This window comes from Rhinoderma darwinii, chromosome 9, assembly GCF_050947455.1.
Source record: "Rhinoderma darwinii isolate aRhiDar2 chromosome 9, aRhiDar2.hap1, whole genome shotgun sequence".
Taxonomy (NCBI): Eukaryota; Metazoa; Chordata; class Amphibia; order Anura; family Rhinodermatidae; genus Rhinoderma; species Rhinoderma darwinii.
The window spans coordinates 42,234,689-42,261,068 of NC_134695.1; the positions used below are offsets into that span (position 1 = coordinate 42,234,689).

The 26,380-nt window shown below is 42.7% G+C and overlaps 1 protein-coding gene across 1 annotated transcript in view; it reads left to right on the forward strand.

Annotated features, from left to right (window-relative positions):
* The first annotated feature begins 9,614 nt into the window (after positions 1–9,614).
* BCAR1 (BCAR1 scaffold protein, Cas family member) overlaps positions 9,615–26,380 on the forward strand; it is a 147,330-nt gene continuing 130,564 nt past the window's right edge. The window contains exon 1 of the mRNA XM_075837553.1: positions 9,615–10,218. Within this exon, the coding sequence (XP_075693668.1) occupies positions 10,207–10,218 (12 nt within the window). The 5' untranslated portion in view covers positions 9,615–10,206. The remainder of the gene's footprint in view (positions 10,219–26,380) is intronic.

Below are 26,380 nucleotides of genomic sequence, written 5' to 3' on the forward strand. Positions count from 1 at the left end.
GTTACTTGTGGGAACATACGTCATTATTTTGGGGTTGTAACCTTGGATACCATTGAAAACAATAAAGATAAGAAGTGTCCCATACCATTGCTATCCACTAAACAATGCGCAGTGGCTTCAGGACTTCCCAATGTTTCCAGGCGCTACCTAAAAAGACATTCCCAAATGATTAAACATTATGGACACCTCCCTATGTAGTATTGTTCAGTGAAGATGGAGGCACTATGTCATTGATAATCTCCAGTTACACAGTATCATCAGTTTTCCACATAGCAACATTGTATTCCGACAGGGCCCAAAGCCAAAATGTGCTATACATGTCTGTAAATGAGAGGGACAATGCAGCAGAGGCTCAGTGGTAACAGGAAAATTGCAGTAGGAACAACCTAAATCTATAGTATGCAGTGGTGACGTCCGGGCCAGATAGTTTGGGGATTTGTACTACATCAGCTATGATTAACTAGGACCTCATCAGGTCAGCTTTCTGGACAGGTCTGGTTTAGTAAAAACTTGCATTGCCCCAAAATACAATTCCTCTGTTATTCATACTGGAAAATTATAAATAAATCAATATCTAGGTGTTACTATTCCCCTTATCAAAGGGGTGTCCCTACAGTCTGATACTTGTAGCTCTGATTGGACAGTTTCCGACCGTGTAGAGACCCACCAACTGGCAAGACGCAGTTGTCAAATGTACTTGAGGGACTAACAGAGGAACGGCACAACAAAGTTCTAAGAAAATATGCTCCAGAATTGTATTACTAAAACAGACATATCATGGATTGTTATCCATTTGCAACCGTTATTTTGATTTTGATGGGATTTTTAACTGATCCATTTTCATCCTTATTCTGATCAAAAAATGGAACAGAGTAACGGATTTTACAGCGCAAGTGTGAACTTAACTTTACCTGTAGGACTATTGTAAATTGTATACAATCATGTCTATTTCTATTTGTGTAAATACCTTAAAATGTACAAATTCTGTAAATATAAGTTACATGTTGGCATTAACCTTATCACCCGGGGGAAGGGCAATCCTCAGCCATGGTTCCCTAGAGGTTTTCCTCTGCTGAGTGCTGAAGGATGACTCTTTGTGAGTCGGGGTTTTGACATTTTCAGTGTAGTCATGTGATTATAAGTAAAGGGGAGACCGTTCAACTCAATTAAAATGTTTCGGATCTTTATTTTTTCATTCATTTTGTTTGGGAGTCAGGGTCCACATATCACATTGCCATGAAGCCAGACATCTTCCTCCCAAACAGGCCAATGGCCTACCCTGCTGGTTTACTTTTTGCCCCTGTGGTTGCCTCCGCTTGGGTAAATAGGATTGAGCAGAGACATCAAGCATTTCAGCAGCAAATCCTTTGAGTCCTGTAAGTTGTGAGGTGCGGCCTCCATGGATCGGACTTGTTTTTCCAGCACAACCCACAGATGTTCGATCAGATGGAGATCTGGGGAATTTAGAGGCCAAGTCAACACCTTGAACTCTTTGTCATGTATCTCAAACTATTCCTGAAATTTTTTTGCAGTGTGGCAGGGCTCATTATACTGCTGAAAGAGGGCACTGCCATTAGGGGTGTACCTGGTCTACAACAATGTTTAGGTAGGTGGTACGCGTCAAAGTAACAGCCACATGATAAATGCCAGGACCCAATGTTTCCCAGCAGAACGTTGCCCAGAGCATCACATTGCCTCCACCGGCTTGTCTTCTTCCCATAGTGCATCCTGGTGTCATCTCGTCCCCAGGTAAGCGATGCACATTCACCCAGATGTCCACATAATGTACGGAAAATGTAATTCATCAGACCAGACCACTTTCTTTCATTGCCCCATGGTCCAGTTCTGATGCTTACATGCCCATTGTAGGACCATTTGCTGGTGGACAGGGGTCAGTCAGCATGGGCATTCTGACCATTCTGCGAGTACGCAGCCCCAAAAACTGCAAGATTGCAATGCACTGTGTGTTCTGACACCTTTCTATCGTAGTCAGCACATTCTTTTTTGGCAATTTGTGCTACAGTAGCTCTTCTGTGGGGTAGGATCGGACAGGCTAGCCTTCACTCCCCATGCGCATTAATGACCCAGTCACAGGTTGCCCTTCCTTAAACGACTTTTGGTAGGTACTAACCACTGTATGTCAGGAACACCCCACAAGACCTGCCGTTTTGTAGATGCTCCGATTCAGTCGACTACCCATCACAATTTGGCTCTTGTAAAAGTCGCTCAGATCCTTACACTTGCCCATTTTTTGTGATCTCAATGCATGAACTTAAAGAAATGACTGTTCACTTGCTGCCTCATATATCCCACCCCTTGACAGGCACCATTGTAACTACATAATATTATTTATTTCATCTGTCAGTGGTTTTATGTTATAGCTGATCTGTTTATATTTGCTGGATTTAGGGATCTCAGGCTGTCTAAGCAGGGGAGCCACTGACTGGATGTCAGGTCTCCTTTAAGTATCCCATAAAGCACACTGAGTGGGTTCTTGATATTAGTGGTCGAGGGAATCACATGGGAGGGAGGGTTTAAGATTATATAAGTGAGGTTACTTCCTGTAGTAAGCTTCTTTCCCGCTTTCCAGACAGAGTTAAGGAACGCCCGCCTGCCCGCCCTTCTTTTTTATTGAGAAGTTAGAAGTATTTATGGCTTTGTGTTGTATGACTTTGTATTGATAAGATTTGGTCTCCATTTGTCACAGCTGGCGTGTTCGGAGGCTCTTGTTCTGTTTCGTTGAAGAAAAGGTGTAAGACGGCTCACCTGGCAAAACAACAAAGACATGCCCACCGCGGGGGCGGTGGCACGGCATGCGAGGTGATCGTCATCCAGAACATCAAGTTAATGAATGTCAATGAACGGACAAGGTTTCCTTTTGTTATATTGTTAATAAAAGCTGTGGCCACCCCCACTTTATTCCACAAAGATGACTATGTGTGTTTTTCTATAGTAAGTATTTAAGTAACACTCAGTAGCACGGGAAGGTACATACAGTCAAGGCCTAGTGTTTTGCAGGCAGAAAAATCTGCCTCAAAATTCCTTCAGGAATTTTAAGGCAGATTATGATGTGACTGCACTTTCTTTGCTGCGGTTTTCGCAGCGCTTTCCACAGCTTTTTCGCCCGCAGCCAGAGCGCCGTGGGCAAAAAACGCAGCGAAAGGCGCTTTCTCTGCCTCCCATTGATTTCAATCGGAGGTCAGAGATAGAACCGCGGGAGGAAAGACAATGTCGCCTTTTTACTCCCGCGAGCGTTTTTCAGTGAGACACATCCCGCAGACAACCTCGACCCAGCGCCCGGTGACTCCAGCCATGCGTAAGTGCCTGAAGTCATGGCCCATAGTGGCATCGTCAACTATAGAATCCCATGTTAAAGATCGTATACCGTGCGATATACGTTTGTTCTTTGCTGGATCCCTCAAGTTGGAATAGCGTAGTCTATTACGCTATTCCATCCCTTAAAAGAAAGGTATCCTTCTGTATACTTGCCTGACGGAGGACAAAAGGACACTCCTTTGGCCTTCGTTGTGCTATGGACACATTTCTCATGTACGTCAGGAGCTTATTGAATCAATAAATTATAAATACCCCAATATGGTACAAATAAAAACTTCAATCCGTGCCACAAAAAACAAGCCCTCATATGACTACATTGATGAAAAAAAATAAATATATAAAAAGATGGAAATGCAGCAACACAAAAATTCAAAAAATAAGAGAGTAAATGATTGGCACTACCTTCACTTGTGGCATGACAGGATTGCGTGCATGCTGGGACTTGTGGTATGATCACCTTTAATCGATGCTGATCATTGCTCGTGGGAGCAAGGTATAAGCAGATACACAACTTGAATAAAAGAGACTGCACGGCACTCACCGCTTTCCAAAGGTGCTTTAATTCAACGGAGAGAGTCAGGCATAACGCGGGAGACACGGACAAGTCAGCTGGCCTACGGCCATTTCACGTCCTCCAGACGCTTTCTCAAGGCCTGCCGTGCAGCCTCTTTTCTTCAAGTTGTGTAGCAACACAAAACGGACTCTATAAAACGTTATTTCTTTTGCAAAAGCACTAAATTTTTCAAAATCTCTATTTGGTATCGGTGGATTTGTACCAGCCCGTAGAATAACATGAACTTGTTATTTTTAGTATTTGGTAAATAGTGGGAAAAAAATAACCCCCCCCCCAAAAAAAATAAAAAATAACACAGTGTTGGAATTGCTGTTTTTTTTTTTTCCATTTCCCCCTCCCACAAAAAACAGCCCTCTGAGATTCTCTTGAGATGCGACAATGAAAAAACAAAAAAATATTGCTTGCTCCTTAAGTTCCAAAACACGTTTGGTATTAAATGGGGTTTTCACTAACGGACAACTGATGACCTATCGATAAGATCGGTGCGTGTCTGACACCCGGACCCTGCACCGATCTTCTGTGCCGGCTTCCTGCAGGGACCGGATGTCATTGCACACTGTGTAGTGTACAGAGCCGGAAGCAGTTGGCTCCGTACATTGCATAGCGGTCGTGCTGCAGAACTGCATCTCTGCATCTATTAAGTTGAATAGGAGCAGAGCTGCAATACTGCAGCTCGGCCGCTATTATGTGACCGGAGCCAACTGTTTCTGGAATGACGTCCGATGCCCGGAGGCAGCCGGAGCAGCTTATCGGTGCGGGCTCCGGGTGTCGGACCCCCTCCGATCATATAACAATTTACCTATCCAGTGGATAGGTCATCAGTTGTCCGGTAGGGGAAAACCCCTTTAAGTGGTTGAGAGGGGGGTCTCCTGTACTCACCACCAGTTGCTAGGTGGCTGTCCTTTCCCAAGAAAAACTGTAGCTTGCAGGCCATATAATCTCTGCAATCTCTCTAACAGTACGGTCCCAGTAGGAGATGGCTGCATGCGGCCGAAACCATGGCCGCTTGCGGTGGCCAATTGCAGCGCAATTTTGCAGGGTATTACCGGCAAAATCATCTGGCCACTTGCCACCACTTGTGGGCGTGGTTTTCGTCCGCAGGCTACGCGAGTCTGATTTTTCTTCCAAGAAACAGCAGCACTTTTTTCAAATAACAGCGCCATTTCTGGTTTTGCTGCTCAGTCGTATTTACTCAAGTGGGGCTCAACTGCAATACCAGACAAAGGCCATGTACAGATGTGGCGCTGTTTCTGGGAAATAAAAAAACAAACAAAAAGCATAGCCTATTTCTAATCCTGGACAACCCCTTTAAAAGCTCCTATCCCCGATTCTGCAGGTAAGAGGAAGTGTCCAAGTATATCCTGTGGTATCCCCATAGAGTATGGGCCAAAGGTATGCAACGAAGTGTCCCTTTTGTCATGCTTTAACTCTACGGACAAAACTGAGGTGTAAAAGGAGCCTCTAAATAGAAATGTTAATCGCTTTCTTATGGGGATGGTGTATAACAACAGAAACATTCATTACCAGATATGGAGATTCTGGCAGATTAAAGACTGTTTGTATCAGAAAGTTGTACCCTCTTCTATTCCCAGCCTTTATAGTGAGTACTATTTCCTTATAGTCTTGAAACCCCCAGAACAGAATTGCATAGTCAGAAAGAGAGTAGAATATCAATATTTACTCTACAATTATACATTATAACGGGTATAAGTTATACCAACATGTGAAGATTATATAAACAAGGGCTTTCATCATTGTAAACGGAAAAGCTTTGTATAAAGTAGTGAAGAAAAAAACCTCATTAACTAAACGTCTCCTTATATGAGGAATACAACCTTCAGTGGAGAAGAGACTCACATGGCCATATTTAATCTAAAGTAATTTATTGAGAACAATAAGCCATAAAGAAATTAAATTGGAGGAGTAGGGAAGAATATGGTGTATTATAGAAGGTACTATGATGAAAGAATCAATTAAGGAAACTGCAACAATAGGTAAAATAGAAATGGAATACATACTGCCCATAAATCACGTTAGAATTTTGGGCGCATCAAAATGCAGAGCAGCATAGACATAGAGTGCACCATTTTTGAGATTGGTAGTCTAAAGAATCCGGACTGAAGGTGACCATACGCATTAGGCCTAGTTTACATCACATTTTTTACACCATCCGTCGGAGGTATACGTCAGGAGGACACGCCACTTATAACCTCCCACGAATATGCATACAGTGGTCTATGTCGCCAGAATCCTCCAGGCAGAGTGCTACCTGAAGCGCTGTGCCCGGGGAAGCGCCTGACATCACTGTCCATCTATCACAGTGATGTCAGAAGCGTTAAAATGTCGAAGTTGTGAGCCAGAGCATCAGAAGCACTCTGGACTGGGGACTCAGTCCTTGGGGAAGCTCCTGACATCACTGTCATGGGTATATAGTGACGTCAGGAGTTTCGCCAAGGCCAATGTCCATGAGCAGAGCATTGGGAAGTTCCTGATATCACTGTCCATATAAGTACAAGTTTACCATATACCTGTAACGGATGCCATGTATACTGCACATTTTGTTTTGCAGGACCCCTTCAGGATGGAATAGCTTAGGGCCTGTTCACATCGGCGTTGTCTTTCCATTGAGGAGTTCCGTCTGAGCATTCCGTCAGGGTAACCCTTCAATGGAAAGGCAAACGGAAACCATAGCTTTCCATTTGCATCATTGATCTCAATGGTGATGGATACTTTGCTAATGGTTTCTGTTTGCCACCGTGGTAAAAGGGTTCAGATTTTGTGACGGAATATATGACGCAGTCGACTCCCCTCTCCCCAACTGAAATCAACAATCAACGCTTGGCTATGCGTGCATGTCTATGGGGGAGTTGGCAGAAATATTGGCCCAACTAATTTTTTATTCTATCTTACTTTTTTTTTTTTATTCCAGGATTTAGGAAGATTTTTATTTTTTTTAACAATAATTTAGTCGTATACATCTATATGCCAGTACATTAGCCTGAGCATTGATAGTACAGAGGCAGTTGTTAGGGCATACTTAACCTAAGTATGCCCTAACAACAGGTAATATGGATAGTTAGCCCTGGGGTCCTCCAATGGACCCTGGGCTGTCTGCCCATGCAAGGTATTGGCCCAGATCGCATCCAGGAATTTGCTGTGACACAATCAAAGGGAGGTTCCCCTTCAGTCTCTTACTTTATATGCTGCGATCAGGGTTGGTCACAGCATATAATGGGTTAAACTACGTCTCTCTGATCTTCACTATTTGATTAGGACTACGTGTCACAGCTTTTGTCCAACTCCTGATGACAGGGGCACAGAAACCGTGCCCGCGTGATCAGCATGGGGAGTATGCTCAACATGATGCGACTACTGCCTGCCACTTAGGGAGAGCATACTAGTCATTAGTCAGCAAGAGGTTAATGTGCATGTGCCACCTTTTACACTGGAAGCTACTAGCCACTGGAGCAATGATCGAGGTAGTCATGGCAACGGATATCACTACGACTTTAGACTACAGCATATTCTTGTTACGGTCTGGTTCCTACGATACCCAGAGAAAGAACCAAGCGGCCGTCACAATTCACCTATAGCACCCTCAATTCCACACATCTCCGGTTTGGGTTAAAGGTACTTGGCTGGCCCCAGGATTTTGGTGCCCCTAGCTACACCAGTGGTTGATTATCTGGAGAACGTCAGCAAAATTGGAATCAGACAAATGATTCAGGATTCTGGCTGGTAGAATTGTAGCAGAGCCAGGTGCGTAGTTCAGAAGCAGTAGTCTGGAGAGTCATCAGGCAATACAGGGTTCCGTAATGACGATGTAGCAGAGCTAGGTGCGTAGAACAGGCACAAAAGTCAGGAGGGTCGTCAGGCAATCCAGGGTCCGGTAACTGTAATGTATGACATAGCCGAGTATGCTAAAATCTTAGAGTAGTCAAGTAAAAAGGACAAAAAGTAAAAGTTCAAGTTCGGGAGAGCAAAAAAAATTACTAAAAATGGCACTGAATCCAACATGAATGGAATTTAAATAGAGCACCTAGCACTCCGATTGGTCAGACAGTGGTGAGCTTTGCGCAAGCGCCGCCCGACATCCGTGATAGCCGCTATCGAGAGACTCATTGTGGCAGCCAACAGGGGGAGACAGCGCTGGACCGTCACACCTCTCATTGGTCATGGGGGAAGCAGAAGTCTAAGGCTATGTTCACATCTGCTTCGGAGATTCTGCCAAAAATCCTGAACAAAATAGTGCAGCATTCATCACTATTTTGTCCAGTAAAATGACGGACATCATGACGTATGCACGATCAAGCCCATTCAAGTCAATGGGTTCTGTCGGTCGTCGTTGGTGTCTATCATGTAACGAATCCAGCACTTCCGTTATTTTTATTATTCTGTTCCTATGACAGACCAGAATAATGGAAATAAAGCATATGTGAACATAGCCTAAGCACTCCATTTACTCTGCTGGGACCTATTATTAGACATCTGCAAAATTTAATGAATGGCGGGTGGGCAGAATGTGATATCATACATTGCGTCTGGCTGACCTCTCCACCCAGTAGAACCATAAAATGAGAGGTATTGGAAAAAAAAATCAAGAATGCAGAAAATGGTTAGGGAATTCTGAATTCAAAAAGCGGTGTCCCCTATTCAGGTTCCTCATTTTCATCTATTAGCTGTCCTGGAGAACGGCTACAAAGAGCATCTGTCATCAGCTCTGGAGGACAAGACACGTCTGTGCATCACACGAACAACTCATTGATTTCCTTGAGCACCGTGTAATGCTCCATCTCCCCTTTGGTGGTGCTGCAGTAATATTGAACACTTGCTGTCAGGTTCATCCATAGATTACAACTGATCTATGCGGGTCCCAGCAGCAAGATGATCAACTTATTGTTGTAATATTTTTAACTTGATATGTATTTGGTTATTTGACCAATCATAAATCACCATTAATTTTCAGGCAAATGGAATTTAAAGGTTGAACATCTCCAGTAAACAATGACAAGCGTACAAAATATTGTGTATTGTTAACAATTATTTCACAAACTGCTGAGCCTACCGAAAAATATTAGATCAATTTTGAGAAAAAATTGTTATGTCTATGGCCAGATTTAGTAGCCCTGTGGCTGGAATGTCTCTAAAGATTTCTCCATATGGTTGCTCATTCTTTGCCAGCGAAGTTATTCCTCACCAGGCGTCTTCTCCAAGCCAGTGGGATGGAAGCCAGTAGACTGTCTCCAGCCCTAGAACTTATGGAGACTTGACGCTGCAAAGTCATATCGTTCCTCCGCAGCTTTTCTTCACTCTATTGTAAAGAACTTTGTAGCCAAAGCTGAGCCGCCACCAGAGGATTACAAGAGCCTTCCCAAAAATCATCTGGATAAGAAAAGACTATTTTTTTAGCTGCAGGGCCAAAACAAAAATCCTACAATATTTCTTCCATTCAATCTTCCATTCTGTCATAATCCTGTCATAGATCCCATGCCTTGGAGCTCCAGACTGTGGCAGTCTCACACCTCCTTTACCAGGGGGAGAGAGAGAGCTCTCCCCTCCCCCTGTGCTCATTAGCATAAGAAAGCAGAGCCAGCCAATGAGAATAGCTCCGAGAAAGAGGGGTCTGAGCTGAGGCATTGATGGGATAATGTTACCTCCCCCCCCCCCAAATCTCCTCCTCTCTCTCTCTGCTCAGTCTGTGTAAGAGACCGGGGAGAGAGGCTGCTGGAGAGACAGCCAGGAATACATTGAGACTGCATGAGACACAAAGAGCTGCAAGCGCCTTCTAATCATATAAAGAGACAGCCTGGAAGATCAAGAGACATCCAGGGATCTCAAGACGGACAGGAATACAGAGGAAGTGCCTGGAAGGCAGCCAGTAATATTGTGTGAACAGCTCTGGATACTGGGAGACCAGCAGCTAGGACTGCACATCACACTGGGTGGCTGAGAGTAGCACCAAGATCCTGGGATTCTATCTACTGACCAGATAGCCAGGGAGAAGATGACCATTAATGATGACCGAGTTCACTGACCGATTGCCATAGACAACGAGACATCAGCAGAAAAGAAGTAGAGGGACATACTGTCAGATTCAGTCTTGCTACATTACGTACACCATTCATAAAGAAGATTGGTGACAGTCACTCTGTTGGGAAATGCTTGGTATAAAGTAAGAAGGAGCAGAACAAGTCTGTGGGGTCCAGATTTGGTATTCATCACCACCTTGGGACAGGATTATAGCAGATCGGTACTAAACAGCTGGATTACAAGTGGATCCCCCTACAACAGAAACAATGAACTATTTGGTAAGTACCGGCATTAACCATTTATGTCCATCTTGCTTTGTTGCAACGCAGTGGTGTGCTATGTAAAAGTGAGCAGACGGATACGTGTTCCAATAAGACATTCAGAGGAAATGAGATATTGTCTTAAAGCACTTGGGAGCTAAAAGACAGTCTCTAAAAAATGTAAGAATAATGTTATGTCCGAGCTCAGATATAGGATATAATAATACGACTATAAAGGCTGAAATAGTTACGAATATAATTCTCATTAAATTATAAGTCATCTGGAAGGAAACCATCCCTACGTGTTTCAAGAACGGTTGTATTTCCTAGATATGGGCATGCACTCTATAATGTCTGTACAGACATTGATACGAGACCATACATGTACAGAGGTCTTCTCAATGTTAACCATGTCCCACCACAGCCACAAAAATAGTCAGAAGACCTGCTTGTTCTCTCACCAATCCACCAAATGTCGAATTCAAGGTGTCCAATGCATGCCCAACTGCTAGAAGATAGGAAAAGACTGTCATTACGGTGAGAGAGAGCCATGAAGTAGAAGGCTTGCAAAAGAGACAGCAAGTAGAGACTACGAGACGGAGACATCAGTCTCGAGAGCTGCATAAAGGCCTACAATAAAGAACAGTGAGTGTGCCAGAAAAGATTTTGGAAGATTCAGCAAAGACTGCCGGCGACCATACATAAGGAACAGCCAAGAAATACTTGGACGTTAGTGACTAACACACCGCAGTCAGGAAGGAAGCCAGTAATATGTGAATAGAATCGAGACTCTTACTGGATTAAAAGAACATTAAGACAGTGATACTATGTATCATAATACTCTAGAAGTACGTGAGGAAATATAATGGAGCTACCTGTATGGACTTATCCAGGCCTGTGCTTCAGATTTGTAGAAGAGTCTCTCTGTTGAGATGTTTGTAGCCAGACACGTAGAGCTCTCCCATTGATCATATATTCAGCCGGTGTCAGAATACCCATCTCGTAATGCCATTCCTATGGAAAATTGTCCTGACTATAACCAAAAAACGTAACAAATGCATTTTTGCATTGACCCAAATGGAAAAAAAATCGTATTAATACTATGACTTCATAGCAATAAAGACTAGCAGCCGGAGACTAATAGGTCTGGTAAATTTTTGGACTGATAGAACGAATATTCATTGGTCCAAAAAATTGGACCGTTAAATTGCTCCATGTCTATGGCCACCATCACATATATTGAAGTTGGTTACCTCTTGCTACCCACAATTAAAAGCTATAGTTACTATATGTAACCCACTCATTATTAGAAACTTCTTATTGGACAGCCTATTACTGTAGTCACAGCTGAGAATGTGATTCTCTTAACCAGACCCTTTTTGGCCTTTTGACGTGCCGTACTAAAATCTGCATGACTCTCCAGGATTTGTTGTTGGAGTCGAATTCCTGGGAAACTGTGCAACTACTGACTAGGGTTAAACTAGACACCAGCACCTTGAAACAAAAAAGCACAACATATTTTTAAGGAAGTCCTAGGAATTTTAGGAATGTTAGCGTAATAGAATAATAGTACTTTATAGGGAGCAATTTGGCTCAGCTGCTCCAGAAAACAAATTCCTGGGATATGAAAAGACAAGCCAGGCCTAGTTTTACAGTGGCCATATTTTAATACTATGTGAAAAATGTTCCCATGCGAAGCTGTCCGGTCAAGGCAGCTGTGGCAGTGGCATACAGTAGATATAGGGGGTGCATAGTTTGCGTTTGCACCAAGGCCATGATGCCTCAATGGGCCAACAAAAACGGCTCTGCCCCATAACAGAACACAATTATAAAGCTGGCCGTAGACTTACAGAAAATCAGTAAATATACATTAAAACCATGCTTAAATCTTTTCTATTTCTTTGGCGTATATGCCGGGAATACTCCCAGCGCATACACAGATTGAATCCATAGGCTCCCATTAACACGACATATATGAAACAACTGTCCCTTTGGCATATGTTTGGGTGGTATGCAACGGCATAATTTTTTTCAGCTATATTAATAAGCGTTATTGACCACACTGTTCAATACAGAGGCATCCTGCAAAGAAATGTAGGCAACGCGGTATATGTTTATTTAACATGGGATCCTATGGGTCACTTATGCAAACGTATGGCATACAGTCGCGTAAGTAGGGGGTTTCTACTCGGCACACAAACCGCTAGATGATTCCGTTGTGTGCGCGCCGAACAAAGAAGGAAAAGTAAGTAGGAATAGAATTCAGATATCACGTCTATGGCACTAAAACGGTTCGTTCAGACTGACGGGAATCTGCCCTATAGGTCAGTGCAGTTATTGTTCTAGCTTTAAACTTTTTCCTGGTTTTTAGTGGTAAACAGAAATTTATTCGAGGCCTAGAAAAATACATGTAGGACAATGTAAGCAGATGATATATTCCACTACACAAACTATATCTTATTCTGGGAAATATCTATTCCTGTATGTCCAGTTCCCAACTAATATCACGACCACATTAAAATATCAGGGAATATTGAATCAGGGAGAACCTTGCATTTATGGACCCCCTAGAATGGGAAGTCATTGTATGTGATAGTTGGAGGGGGCCTAAAATGTATTTTGTATTGGGGTCCAGGAACTTGAAAAAAACAAAAACTACTATGAGATTACTAGAAATGAGGACTTGTATAGACAGTGCATGCGACATGCGGGACTACTCTTATAATATACACTGTTATGTCTGCATGGACTATCAGACAACATCACTGTATTATTCAGATCTTCCTGAGGTATTTAGGAACTAAATATTTTTGCAGTCTGAAGTTGCAGATAACGTCTGCAACTTTTGGGGACATTTGTATTATGCTCACAACCAAAATCATTAATTATAGAATAAATATGGAATTTTCTGTTGCCCATAGAATAAAACAACAGCGATAGAGGAACCGTTCTGCAATGTATGACAGGTCAAAGCTGTTATCTGGCGGACAGTATTAACGCAGCATTCGATGCACCTTGGCGTCATTTTCCTCCCAATCGTTATTGGCCAAGTGACCTCCATAGTCCCGCGTTAATAAGCTCATCATGGGAGGACCTTCAGTTGGGTCTTCGAAAGTAAGAGCCATTTTTTGTAGTTCTTCATTCTGTCCAATAGAGTGGGGTCCCAAACATGACACCCCCTCTTTAAACTTGGAATACTCCAATTTGAAAATAGATGGTCTAATACAGACAGCTCCTTTAATTTCGAGGGCAACTCCAAAAGCTAAAATATTCTCAGCATTTTACATTTTTACCACAAAAAAAAAAAAAATTGCTGTGGTTAATACTAATCACATTTCGGGACTAAAATAAAAATATTACAATACTACAAAATCTACATTGCAAAGCTGGACTGAGGCTAAAAGTGAGTCAATTTCCTTTTGGCACCAGCTCAAATCTCTGTGAATAATTGGCCCGGATCTTGGTATTATAGAATAGTCGGCATAGCTTAACCTCTTGCAGCAAGTGGGCCCCACTGCTGATTACTGTATAGACGAAGCCGAGCATTAATCATTTACCAACAGATAGCAAGCTGTAAAGCCAACAGGATCTGTGGGTGGATAGAAGAATTGTCATTTATAGCCCGCCAAGTAATGTATTTCTCAACATTATATAGCCAATAGCTTATATTGGTGGCCAATTACTCACATACTGCAAACATTCATTTGATGACGTCACAGAACATATATTCTTACTTTAAAATAATGAAAGTCTGGAATTTCCACTGCTATGGGAAAAGTTTGTCATAGAAACTTCCGTCTTTCAATAATTTTGCTGGAATTAGTTTGAATCATATTACACGACCAATCAGATGACAGCTTATATCAGTCCACTGTAATCCGGGGGCAGGGGGCATTGGTTGTTAAATTATGACTCTTCCATAGAGGCTGATCTATGGATGTCCCATGGTGGATACATCTATATGGTAGATGTATGCTCATATATTAAGCAATTCCCCCCATATACTTCTATGACTGGAATTACTTTCACGAGTCCGTCAGCAGAATATAGGCGTGTGTGCGTCTGCTGACAGGCAGCAGGGAATACAGTTTTTTCCTGCCGCTTCATTGGATCACTTCTACTCAAGAAAGGAGCAATTCTAATAGTAGAAGTAGCATAGGGTCACCACAGCTACACTTTAAAGAGGCACATGGACATCATTGAGGGGAGGAGTCCCCTGCGTGGGACTCCCACTATCAGCCAGAATAACGATCCACTCTGGCGGACCTGGCCTGTGCATGCATTACATGATCAGCCTTTCATTAAGTGATGAATTTTCGTTGTAGCGTTTGCGAATAGCTGATCGTCTCTTTAAAGGAGTTAGACCCACGGCGATCAGCTGATCGCCACACCGTCTTCCATCCAAAAAGGGGTTGTCTTCATGAGACAGTCCCTGTAATGATCACTTGTCTGTGCCCAGTATTTACATATGTGACTCTCACATATAGATGCACGAAAAAATTAGACCAGTGAGGTCAAGTTTTAGGCAAATTTTGATAGTTTTTGGGCATTTTCTATGGTTGTTCATGTCTCAAAACAACTACAAATAAATGTTAAAATCATCTTTTTCCCTAAAAAATGTAAATAATCTATGTAAGTACTTTTTTTTATAACATATCCTCATTCAAATATGAAACATTGTTTAGCTGAGTGACTGTAAAAGCTGGGTGACAACCATTATGATCACATCACAGATCCATCAAGTGGTTTAACCCAGCTTAAACCCCTGATTGGCACATATGCAATGTTATGCAGTGTACTCCTATACAGCAAGTAGATTTTTTTGTTCTTGGAAGTCTGGGCCATAACCTCTATTGGAGCAATTTTGATGTCACTCAGCATTCCTAAAAACAGATATATTTAGAGGAGGAAAACCCCAAAATTTAAAAGGGATTATTTCACTAAAAAGACATTAATGGCACATCGCTATGACTGATGTGAACTCCTCGCGTCATCACTAGAATGAAGTGGTCTCTTTGGTTCCAGTTGGCTACTGACAATAACGGGCCAACCATGCAGCCTCCAAAAAAGTCGAGCAGTGCTAAAGGGGCGCTGCACTTTCGTACCATCATTGCCACTTTTTTTCTAATGATCAGAGAGGGTCACATTGGGTCAGGACCCCACGGATCAGATTGTATTGACTTATTTTAGCAATATGCCATCAATGTCTTTACGGAGTTCATCCCTTTAAATTTATAGGGATTTTTTCTGTTTCAATATGTCTTTATTAAACAGTTGAGACATCGGAAAATATATGCTAACAGTTCTACTCGCAGGTAGAAGTAAATAGTTAAAGTCTCAAATAATAATTAAATTTTTAATTCCTAGGAGTTTTAACAAGAGGAAATGTCCTTTACATCTGGTTTTGTTGTAATGCAACTAATTTGCACATCATTTCTGCAAATATGTTTAGTGAGAATTACTATTACTTGATAAGTGGGAAACTTGCTTTGGCAAAAGTTCCCCTAGAATATAACAAACATCTGCATGAACTATATTCATATACACAAATCTATTGTCGGTTTCCTCTGGGAATAATGTAACAATAGAAGGCAAACATGTGGAACATTTATTTGAGACATTTGTCTGTGTTGGGTTCTTCTTTCTGGCATTTTTTCCAGTTTTGTGTAAAAATAATGTGATACAAATATATCAATATTGAATTTGGTAAAATTCCCAGAGTGGTGCTGTCAGTTTCAACCAGTAATTCTCAAATCAGAAACTGTCCAAACAATGGCTCAGATTCCGGCTACAGAATACTTACTACAGCAAATATATAGGAAGAAAATGAGTGTGAAAATGTACTATGTAGATATATACCCGTTCTATAACCAGGGCCAAAGGGGCGCCACGGGACTGGTACCAGAGGCTTGTGACCACTATGAATCTTAAAGGCTATGTAGACCTTTGAATGGCATTTTTTTTTTCTAATAAAAAGATCAATCAGTGTGATCGGTGCAACTTTACAAATAGTTTTTATTAAAAATATTTTTTTTACCTTTTGAGATACAGCTGCTTTGTATTCTCTATGGAGAGTGGCTGTATCATTCGCTATGACCTGAATCCATCAGTCCCGCCGACCTGACGGTTTTAGTGAAAGCAGGTCCTGCGTGTCTCTGACTTAGATGTGATCAATAACAGGTGGATCCTGCACGTCAGAGACACGCAGGACCCGCTGTCACTGAATCCGTCAGGTCCGCGGGATTGATGGATTCAGGTCGTAGAAAACTATACAGCTGCTCTGTATACAGGATGTGCATGAATTTCTGCAAGTTCCATTTAGGGGAATGGCACAGTCCCAGAAATTTCTGCCGCATGTGAACATACCCTAAAAGGCACCCATACATGTAAAAGAACGATTTACAAATACTAATATGTGACTGATCGCTTCGGAAAAATTTGCAAACAGACTGAGGACTTTCTACAAATCTTTCTTGGTTATTACTGATTAAATACTACAATTGAAGTACTTGTTCAGCTACAGTACGAGATTAAAGGGATTAGCGCTTGTCAATTTCTGTCCATATTCCCTGTTAGGCTCCATTACTAGCCAGAGCCAATGCAAAGAGTGGCTTTAGCTCTGGAAGACTCTGCACGATCATATATTACATCAGTATTTCCCATCCTGGGGTTCCTTTGAACATGGTCAGAGGTTCCCAAAAATACATGAGCAATAAGATAGTAAAGATTTCATACTGATTTTAGGCTGCTCAAACATCATTGACAAAAAAGTAAACACATCTGGGCCAGAATATAGCGCTGGACAAGGATTATACAGTAGAATGCTTTCCTATGGTATTAGGGTTGGGACTATTACTTGGTCACCCATTGACTTCAATAGGTGCTGTGTAATACTATAGGAAATGTGGGCACGCCCGCAGCTTCCCTAACAAATAACATCTGGTTTCAGAGGGTTCGAGCAGCTACGCCCTCAATGATCGGCTGAATATCGGGGCACTAACCAGGCAAAGGGTTTGTAATCATTGAACGACCTTTCTAAAGGGTAATTCTGGGCAGTTTTTTTTATGCAATTCTTTTATAACTACCTCTCCCATGCTGATCAGTATCCTGATGACATGTTCTTTGGGGAATGACACGAGTTTATACAACCTCTATCCTTGGCCCTCTGGCAGGCCATATCCTTTGTGTTAGGTGTTGCCTCCTCTTGCCCTACACTAGGTCTACATAGCGAAACTCATCATCAGCTATTTTATAAGCGATTTTACTTCTTCCACATACCATACATAACCTTATAGTAAATCCTTGGTCTTTTTTAAAAAACACAGTGACCATTGCCCGAAGGAGAAGAGAACTCTTACAGTGCTACACTATTACTATACTCAACAGTTTCATGCAGATTTTCATGTCCTCGGGGTACATTGAAGACATGATCATGCAGGTGTCTTCTGACAAGTCTCAACCAGGACGCTATCTGAAGCTCTGTTCTTACATTCCTCTTTAGCTGCATATTTTCTTTTATTGGTATAACCTTGTTCTATAAACTTACAGCACAACGCTGCAGCTAGGAAGGAAGGTGCAACAGGAGCTGTATGACCCACGGAAGTGGCCATAGGACATCCAGCTGGAAGCCTTACGGGAAACAGACTTTTGTGTAACCATTTCCTTGCCAACGAATCGCTTTGAAAAGCCCCCACTTGTAGAGCGTTTACCATTGGGGTTTCCTTTGAGCAGTTTTCCTTCAAATTACAGTTTAGTTTTGCTTTAGGGAAGCAAATGTTCTCTTAATCTTAGCATGACATTAATATTTAGAAGCTACCTGGTTCCCTATACATCTCAATTAGGGTGGTGATATTTAGGCTTCATTGTAGATGTGGATTGTTGACTTGTTAGTTATGAACCATGGTCTGCAACGTTGTCCACAGGTCAAAATTTGTAGGTCAAGTTTATCTCAAAATGTTAGTACCCTACATATATGTTATGTGCCTATGGAAAATCCAAAGTACGCTTCACAGTATATATGTGTTGTAGGTATTACTTTCATTCTGTTCCAGCAGACACAAAATGATATTGGTCATCCACCGTATTCCGGCGAATTCTGTACCACAATGAGACAGAGTTAAGGCCCTCTTACATGGGCCAATGATCGGGCAAACTAGAGTTCATATGAACATTCGTTCACGATCATTGCCCTGTGTAAACAGGGCAACGATCCGCCAATGAACGTGGACATGCTCATTCATCGGCTGATCGAATCTTAAATGCAGCACAAAATATTATCGTTGTCGGCAGAACATTTACCTGTGTAAACAGAGAGACGTGCTGCCGACATGAAGCAAACGCTTGGGGACGAGCGATCGTAGTAACAATTGTTCGTCCCCATACTAAACGATCATTGCTCCACGTTGTCGATTGGCGCTCATTTTAAAAGTGATAAACACAGACGATATCCGCAGAACCACATTAAGGACTATGAAAGTCCCACAAGAACCAGCTGGATCTCCGCAGGGAGAATCAGTACCCTCCAAGAGCTGCTACAATGTCCTAGAATTTGCACTCCACATTGCTTTCATTGTCACAGCTTGGTTGCTACATTGAGAATATGACTCGTAGCGGTTTCTCGGGAGCCTCTGGAAATCACAAATCTGCAATGTTATGGCTAAGCTACTAATCAGACTATACTTAATTAAAAATTAAGGCGTCCATTATTCACTACAGTTAAAAGCGGTTCTCCACCCAGACACCGCTAACTTTTAGAACTCTGTAGAAAATGATACATTGGCGTTTCCAGCAAAGGGAGAATAATCAATACAAGTCATTGTCATTTATCTCTAGAAAGTAACAGCAGTCCTGAACACAGGGAAATAAGGATAATATAAGGACGCCATGGAAGAAAAGCTCTGCTACAAGAAAATAAAGTTCTAGTCCTGATCTTGTCTTTTACCATAGACTTCTTAAAGGACAATCACATGGCTACATAGTCTTCACAAATTCAGCCTGTGCTGAAATGTAATAGTCGTCTCCTCAGTGACTAGCAGACTTCTGATGTGGATCATGCCGCTTGTATGGGAAGGTTGTATTTCAGTATACACTGAATAGCTATTGTCAGGCTCTGTTAAAGGGCAAGCTCATAAATTCCCGTTCCTGACAGTGGTGAGCTGCAGATGGATTCTGGGTAGTGACATGGTTTAATCTTCCCATCTTTTTTTTCTTTCTTCATGATAAAGTAAACATGTGTTTAACACTACAGTGTCATAGACCTTCCTGGAGTCTCCATTAACATCTATACATACATATGCATTATTATTATTAGCATACAACAGATATAAAGGTCTTCTACTGTATTCTTGATCCAAACCAACCAGGGGCGTAGCTATATAAGGTGCAGAGGTAGCAACCCTTGTGCAAGATGGAGCCTGAAGGCCCCTTTGCTACATAAGTTATGGTGGTTATGTGGGGACCGAAAAGTATTAACAGTGTACTCCCTGCAGTCTGTGAGTACACTCGCCAAAATACATTCCGGTCCCCCATCTCGCTGATTTTGAGATTTTAATAGATTTTTATAGCACATGCGGGGGACCGGAAGTCTAGTTGCACAGTCTTTCTTGATGACGACACGACTCTTTGTCATGTGACCGGCCCGCTGTGCTCTATGTACAAGCAGTAGTACAGTAATTACCTAGAGTACAGCGGGGCCGGTCACATGACGAAGAGTCGTGTAGTCATGAAGGAAGACTGTGCCACTAGACGTCCGGTCCCCCGCCATCCCTATAAAAATCTATTAAAACCTTATAAGCAGCGCAACGGGGGGCCGGACTGTATGTTAGCGAGTCTACTCACATTGCGACTTTGCTTGCATAGAATTAGGCTGGATTTACACAAGCATGATTACATGAAGACATGATTACAGTACGGGACAGTTGTCCCGCAGCGAGGCAGGGACTCCTAGTCGTACATAACTATGATACTAGGAGCCCGGCTCCCCGCAGTGTGTTCGGTCCGGGACATGCGGCCGAAATACGTTCCGTCCTTTACGGACGTAACATGCTCGTGTGAATCCAGCCTTAGATGTAAGTGGTGTGCGTCTCATTTGCGACACGTCAGCAATTTTCCTTTTTTGGGTGTCTTTTGGATGTCGTCAAGCCTAAATCACGTGTGACTCGCAACCAAATCCTATCCTAAAATAGTCGCAGACAAATCATTACATTTTTTTGTCGCACGACAAAAGTCGCACTGACTTACGACATTATACACACGGTCGAGTATAGGAGGCTGTACAGCGGCTAATGGAGTCCCTGCAATTTTTTACTATGTAGCTGCTAGATCAAACAATCCTATGGCTTATTCTATCTTATGCCATGTTGAGTTGATAATGGCCGTCCCCAGTTATGGGTCCCCTTGCGATGTTTGTCTTTGAGGTAATTTATTCCTAAATATGATATTATTATTTTTAATACTAATAAATAATACATAATAATAGATTTTGCAAGTATTACTAATCACTGCTTTGTTTCATCTGGAGTACAGGAACCTGACGGTCTGGAGCCCAGGCGGATAAAGGGTTTATACTATGGTTTATTTAAGGTGACCTTTGCAGAATGTGTTTCCTTTTCCTTATTCAAGTCTCAATGAGATGTCAGCGTTATGTATGTGTGCCCAACCCCCTACACCACTCCCAGATGCTATCCTGCTTACTGCTGCCATGGAGAATCCTCGATGCCACATACAAATACTCTCCCTGCACCCGGAGGACACTGCTCGGGTCTAGTACACAACACATATCCCATTAGGATCAGTAGGATCCTGGTTACAATTAAAAAATAAAATGACACGAGGCTAGCAGAGTCCGCTATGTACTTTTGGCGAGATTCCTCAATATTTTATAAAAGTTGTCCTTCCACCAGATCAAATTATAGAGCTATACCAGGAGGATGCAAGGTTTGAAGCCATACATGCAAAAAAAAATATTTCTGATGACAAGCAATTATTATTTTTATTTTTTTCAGCCGTTTTTTAAGCCACTATTTAAGCCGATTTTCGCGGCGTTTTTTACGGCTGTTTTTGGAGCTGTTTTTCTATAGAGTCAATGAAAAATGGCTCCAAAAACGTCCCAAGAAGTGACATGCACTTCTTTTTCGCGTCTTTTTTGAAAACGAGGCGTAAAAAAACGCCCTGTCGGAACAGAACTGCTTCAGTATTTTCAGGCATTTTTCAAGGCGGAAACGTCCCGAAATACGCCTGAAATCACTACGCGTGCACATACCCTAAGGGTATGTGCCTACGACCTCATTTCAGACATAATGGAGGCGTTTTACGCCTCGAATTACGCCTGAAAAGACGGCTCCAATACGTCGGCAAATATCTGCCCATTGCTTGCAATGGGTCTTACGATGCTCTGTGCAGACGAGCTGTCATTTTACGCGTCGCTGTCAAAATACGGCGCGTAAAATGACGGCTCGTCAAAAGAAGTGCAGGACACTTCTTGGGACGTTTTTGGAGGAGTTTTCTCATAGACTCTATTGAAAACAGCTCCAAAAACGGCCGTAAAAAACACAGTGAAAACGCAGCGAAAAATGCGAGTTGCTCAAAAAACTTCTGAAAATCGGGAGCTGTTTTCCCTTGAAAACAGCTCCTTATTTTGAGACATTTTTGACTCAGCGTGTGAACATACCCTTATGGTTTTAGATTTGTTCAAAGTCATTCCAAATTATCGTATTTAGGCCCGGGCTCGATCGTGGTTGATTATATTGCAATATTGTGCATTATCACAGTTAATATCTTATGGAGGTCACGCAAAATCACATCTGTACATGTTGTTTCATGCTATAATGTTTCAATGCGATCTGTTGTGATCGAACACTGCGTCAATCACCATAGAGTTAAAGTGGAGTGTCCCTTTAATCTCACCCAGCATCCCTCTCATTATTCCACCACTCCTATTAGAGCTGTAGCTTGAAACTACTAGGTCTATTGCGAAAGCTATGCCTGTATCCACCATCTAACCATAACTCATGTCAGGTCACCATATACGATGACATCACGCTGTGTCGGATTGAAACTGTTACAAGCAATGAACTATAATAATGCTTATAGGCTTTTCTGTTACAAGACGGGTCTAGTCATAGGGGCACAATTGCTTCTTACACAACCCTTATTACACTCAACATTGGAAATTTCATTCCCATTACTGTGGGAAGATCCAGCTAGCAGAAATGATGTTTAATGGACTAGGGCGCACGTGTGATTGTGGAGCAGCCTATTGTGTCCCGTTAACGCAGCGACTAGGATGCTGATTATGTAGAGGTAATATTAGGTCACAGACAGCAATTTGCAATCGGTATCGGATTTATATTTGAGGAGATCTTTACCCAGATGGAAATTGACAGACACAAGTGCATTAGTTTGGAACGTGTTCAAAGCAACTGAATGGATGTGGAACAGGAAAAAGTCAGTCACGTCTAACCTTGGGTGGATGTTTCCCTGACTCGTGAACCTCAGTAATACTTTTCCATGTATCTATATTTAGAAATAAAAGATATAAAATCATTATTATTATATATATATATATATATATATATATTATAATGTCTGGTTTTTTTTCTTACAAAAGCAGTGACCACACTTTGCTGTAGGCGGTGTCTAAGGGCGGATTCACACGAATGTGATTTGCGTCCGTGCAGCCCGCGTGGTTTTCACGTGGGTCGCACGGACCTATGCTAGTCTATGGGGCAGTGCAGACTGTCCGTGAGTTTTGCGCAGCGTGAGTCCGCTGCGTAAAACTCGCGACATGTTCTATATTTCTGCGTTTTTCGCGCATCACGCACCCATTGAAGTCAATGGGTGCGTGAAAACCACGCATGCCGCACGGAAGCACTTCCGTGGGACAAGCGTTATTCGCGCAACAGCAGTAAAAGAATGAATGTAAACAGAAAGGGCATGACCACACATGGCGGAATTCCTCCGCAACTGTCCGCATCAATGCCGCACCTAATCCGGGTTGCGGATTACGGCTGCGGATCTGCACAAAATGTGCAGAAAATTGATGCGGACTAGCTGCTGCGGACTGCGGGAAAAGTGCTTCCCTTCTCCCTATCAGTGCAGGATAGAGAGAAGGGACAGCACTTTCCCTAGTGAAAGTAAAAGAAATTCATACTTACCGCCCGTTGTCTTTATGACGCGTCCCTCCTTCGGCATCCAGCCCGACCTCCCTGGATGACGCGGCAGTCCATGTGACCGCTGCAGCCTGTGCTTGGCCTGTGATTGGCTGCAGCCGTCACTTACACTGAAACGTCATCCTGGGAGGCCGGACTGGAGACAGACGCAGGGAGTTCTCGGTAAGTACGAACTTCATTTTTTTTTACAGATACATGTATATTGGGATCGGTAGTCACTGTCCCGGGTGCAGAAACAGTTACTGCCGATCGCTTAACTCTTTCAGCACCCTGGACAGTGACTATTTACAGATGTCTCCTAGCAACGCTCCCGTCATTACGGGAGCCCCATTGACTTCCTCAGTCTGGCTGTAGACCTAGAAATACATAGGTCCAGCCAGAATGAAGAAATGTCAAGTAAAAAAAGCAAGACGCATCCGCAGCACACATGACATGTGCATGACAGCTGCGGACTTCATTGCGGAACTTTGAATCTCCATTGAAGTCAATGGAGAAATTCCGCCATGAGTCCGCCACTGCTCCGCAACAGACAGAGCATGCTGCGGACACCAAATTCCGCTCCGCAGCCTATGCTACGCAGCGGAATTGTACGCATCGTGTAAACGAACACTGCTAAATTAAAGTGAAAGTCAATGTAGAAACGGCTCCGCTGCGGATTAACGCTGCGGAGTGTCCGCAGCGGAATTTAAGTGCAATTCCGCCATGTGTGAACCCGCCCAAAAGCACCACGTGCTTTTCTGTTTACAAACATCCAAACAGAGTGTCATAATGATGGCGGCTGCGCGAAAAGCACGCAGCCGCGCATCATATGAACATGACACACGGAGCTGTCACGCTGCTGCCACGTGCGCAAACACAGCGTTTTTTGTGTGCGGGAAACGCTCACGTTCGTGTGAATCCGGCCTCAGGGTATGTTAACACGCCCTATTTCCGGACGTAATTCAGGCGTTTCACATTCTGAAAAGGAAAGCAGCAACCTGATTGGTCGCCATGGGTTACCACTTGTCTGCTCTAGACGACTGAATCTACATTATTGTGGATATTAAATTAGTAATCACTTCATCTGCTTTCTTCAACTAACTTTATTTATAAAAAAAACAAAAAAACAAGCCTACAAATGTGGTGTGTCCCTGTTCAAGTGACTACCACAGTAGTGGTTTATAGACAATAGTAGTCAATGGTGAGTATAATTGTAGATGGCAAATGCAAAATGCCATGTCCCATCAGTATAACATTAAAAAATACTTTTCTTCATATCTGTATTTACAGCTATTGATGTCTGGGATCTTACCTTGGTACAGGTAAACCTAGTACAGGATCAGAATATATATATTTTTATTTTTTATTTTCTTTTAAACAGTTTAATATATATTTTAGCCCTTTAAACAGTTCCTTCAGCTCAAAGCCAGTCGTCTCACCCCTGCTATAGATGAATACCTGTGCAAGGGCTTATTCGGACGAGCGTATTATACATCCGTGTGCTGTCCGTTAAAAAAACAGACAGCAAACAGACCAATGCCATTAAAAGGGGATGTTCACACGACTGTTGTTTTTACAGACCACGTGAAGGGCCCGAGAAAAAATAGGACAAGTCCCATTTTCATGGATCTCTCAATAGACTCAAGTCTATGAGGGATCCGGGAAAACAGATCCTGCACGAGCACGACTCAGACGTGAAAAACTGCCGTTTTTTATTTCCGAGTTTACACTCGTTCATCTGAATAAGCCCTAAAGGTGAAAGGTGTGGATAAACGGATGTATTTAATGCACACGTACAGCGCTAGCAATGTCACCATGGGCCTCAGCCTCACCTGCAATGTGTGAAGATTGGTGGCTGGATGAGATTGTTTGTTTGCACCGTCCTCCCGCTGAGATTCAGCTCCTACAGAAGCACAGAAAACACGACACGGCCCCTGTAATGGTTCTGGGCAGCGTGTGGCCTGTTTTTTTCCTCACTGCCCACAGTAATCTGCAGATCTGAAAGGTCTCCTGCAGCTCAATGCTAATTTTGGTGTATTGAACCAGATCAGCTGTGTGGACCCTGCAGCAGAATACAGATCAAAATTAGCACACGTTGTTTTCTGACATTCCCGGTCTGGAGCGGCCAGGACTGCCTGTTATACAAGCACGACGTAATTTTATTTAACCTTCTAGCGCAAAATCGCATGCAATATGTACTGTACATCACAAAATTCTGCAATTCTGCATTGCAGGAAATCGCATGCGGAAGTACGCTACACAAATTTTACATGTCATTTCCGGCAAGAAAAAAAATTACATATTTTGAGTGGCAATAAAAATAAAAATATCACATAGAATTGTGATGCCATGCGACTTCCATTGAACCAATAGGCAAATCACAAAATTGCAAAAGCATGATGTCGCATGTACACATCTCATATTAGAGTCGATATGGCGCGGTGTTTTGGCATGAACGCACCTGTGCAATGTTTGGCTGCAATAGGAGTCCCAGCATAATACCGATTACAATAAATTATTTGTACACGTTGGTAGAAATTTGTAGAATTTTTAGTATTAGGGCTTATTCAGACAATCGAGTAATACGTCCATGCTACGCGCGTGATTTTCACGCGCTTCGCACGGACCTATGTTAGTCTATGGGGCCGTTCAGACTGTCAGTGATTTTTACGCAGCGTATGGCCGCTGCGTAAAACTCACGACATGTCCTATCTTTGGCCGTTTTTTGTGCATCACGCACCCATTGAAGTCAATGGGTGTGTGAAAATCACGCGCACCACACGGAAGCACTTCCGTGTGACGTGCGTGATTCGCGCAACAGCAGTAAAAACTATGAACGAAAACAGAAAAGCACCACGTGCTTTTCTGTTTACAAACGTCCAAACGGAGTGTCATAATGATGGCGGCTCCGCGAAAATCTCGCAGCCGCGCATCATACGCTGCTGACACACGGAGCTGTTATGCAGCTTTTGCGCACGCAAAATGCAGCTTTTTTTGCATATGCAAAACGCACACGCTCGTGTGAATCCGGC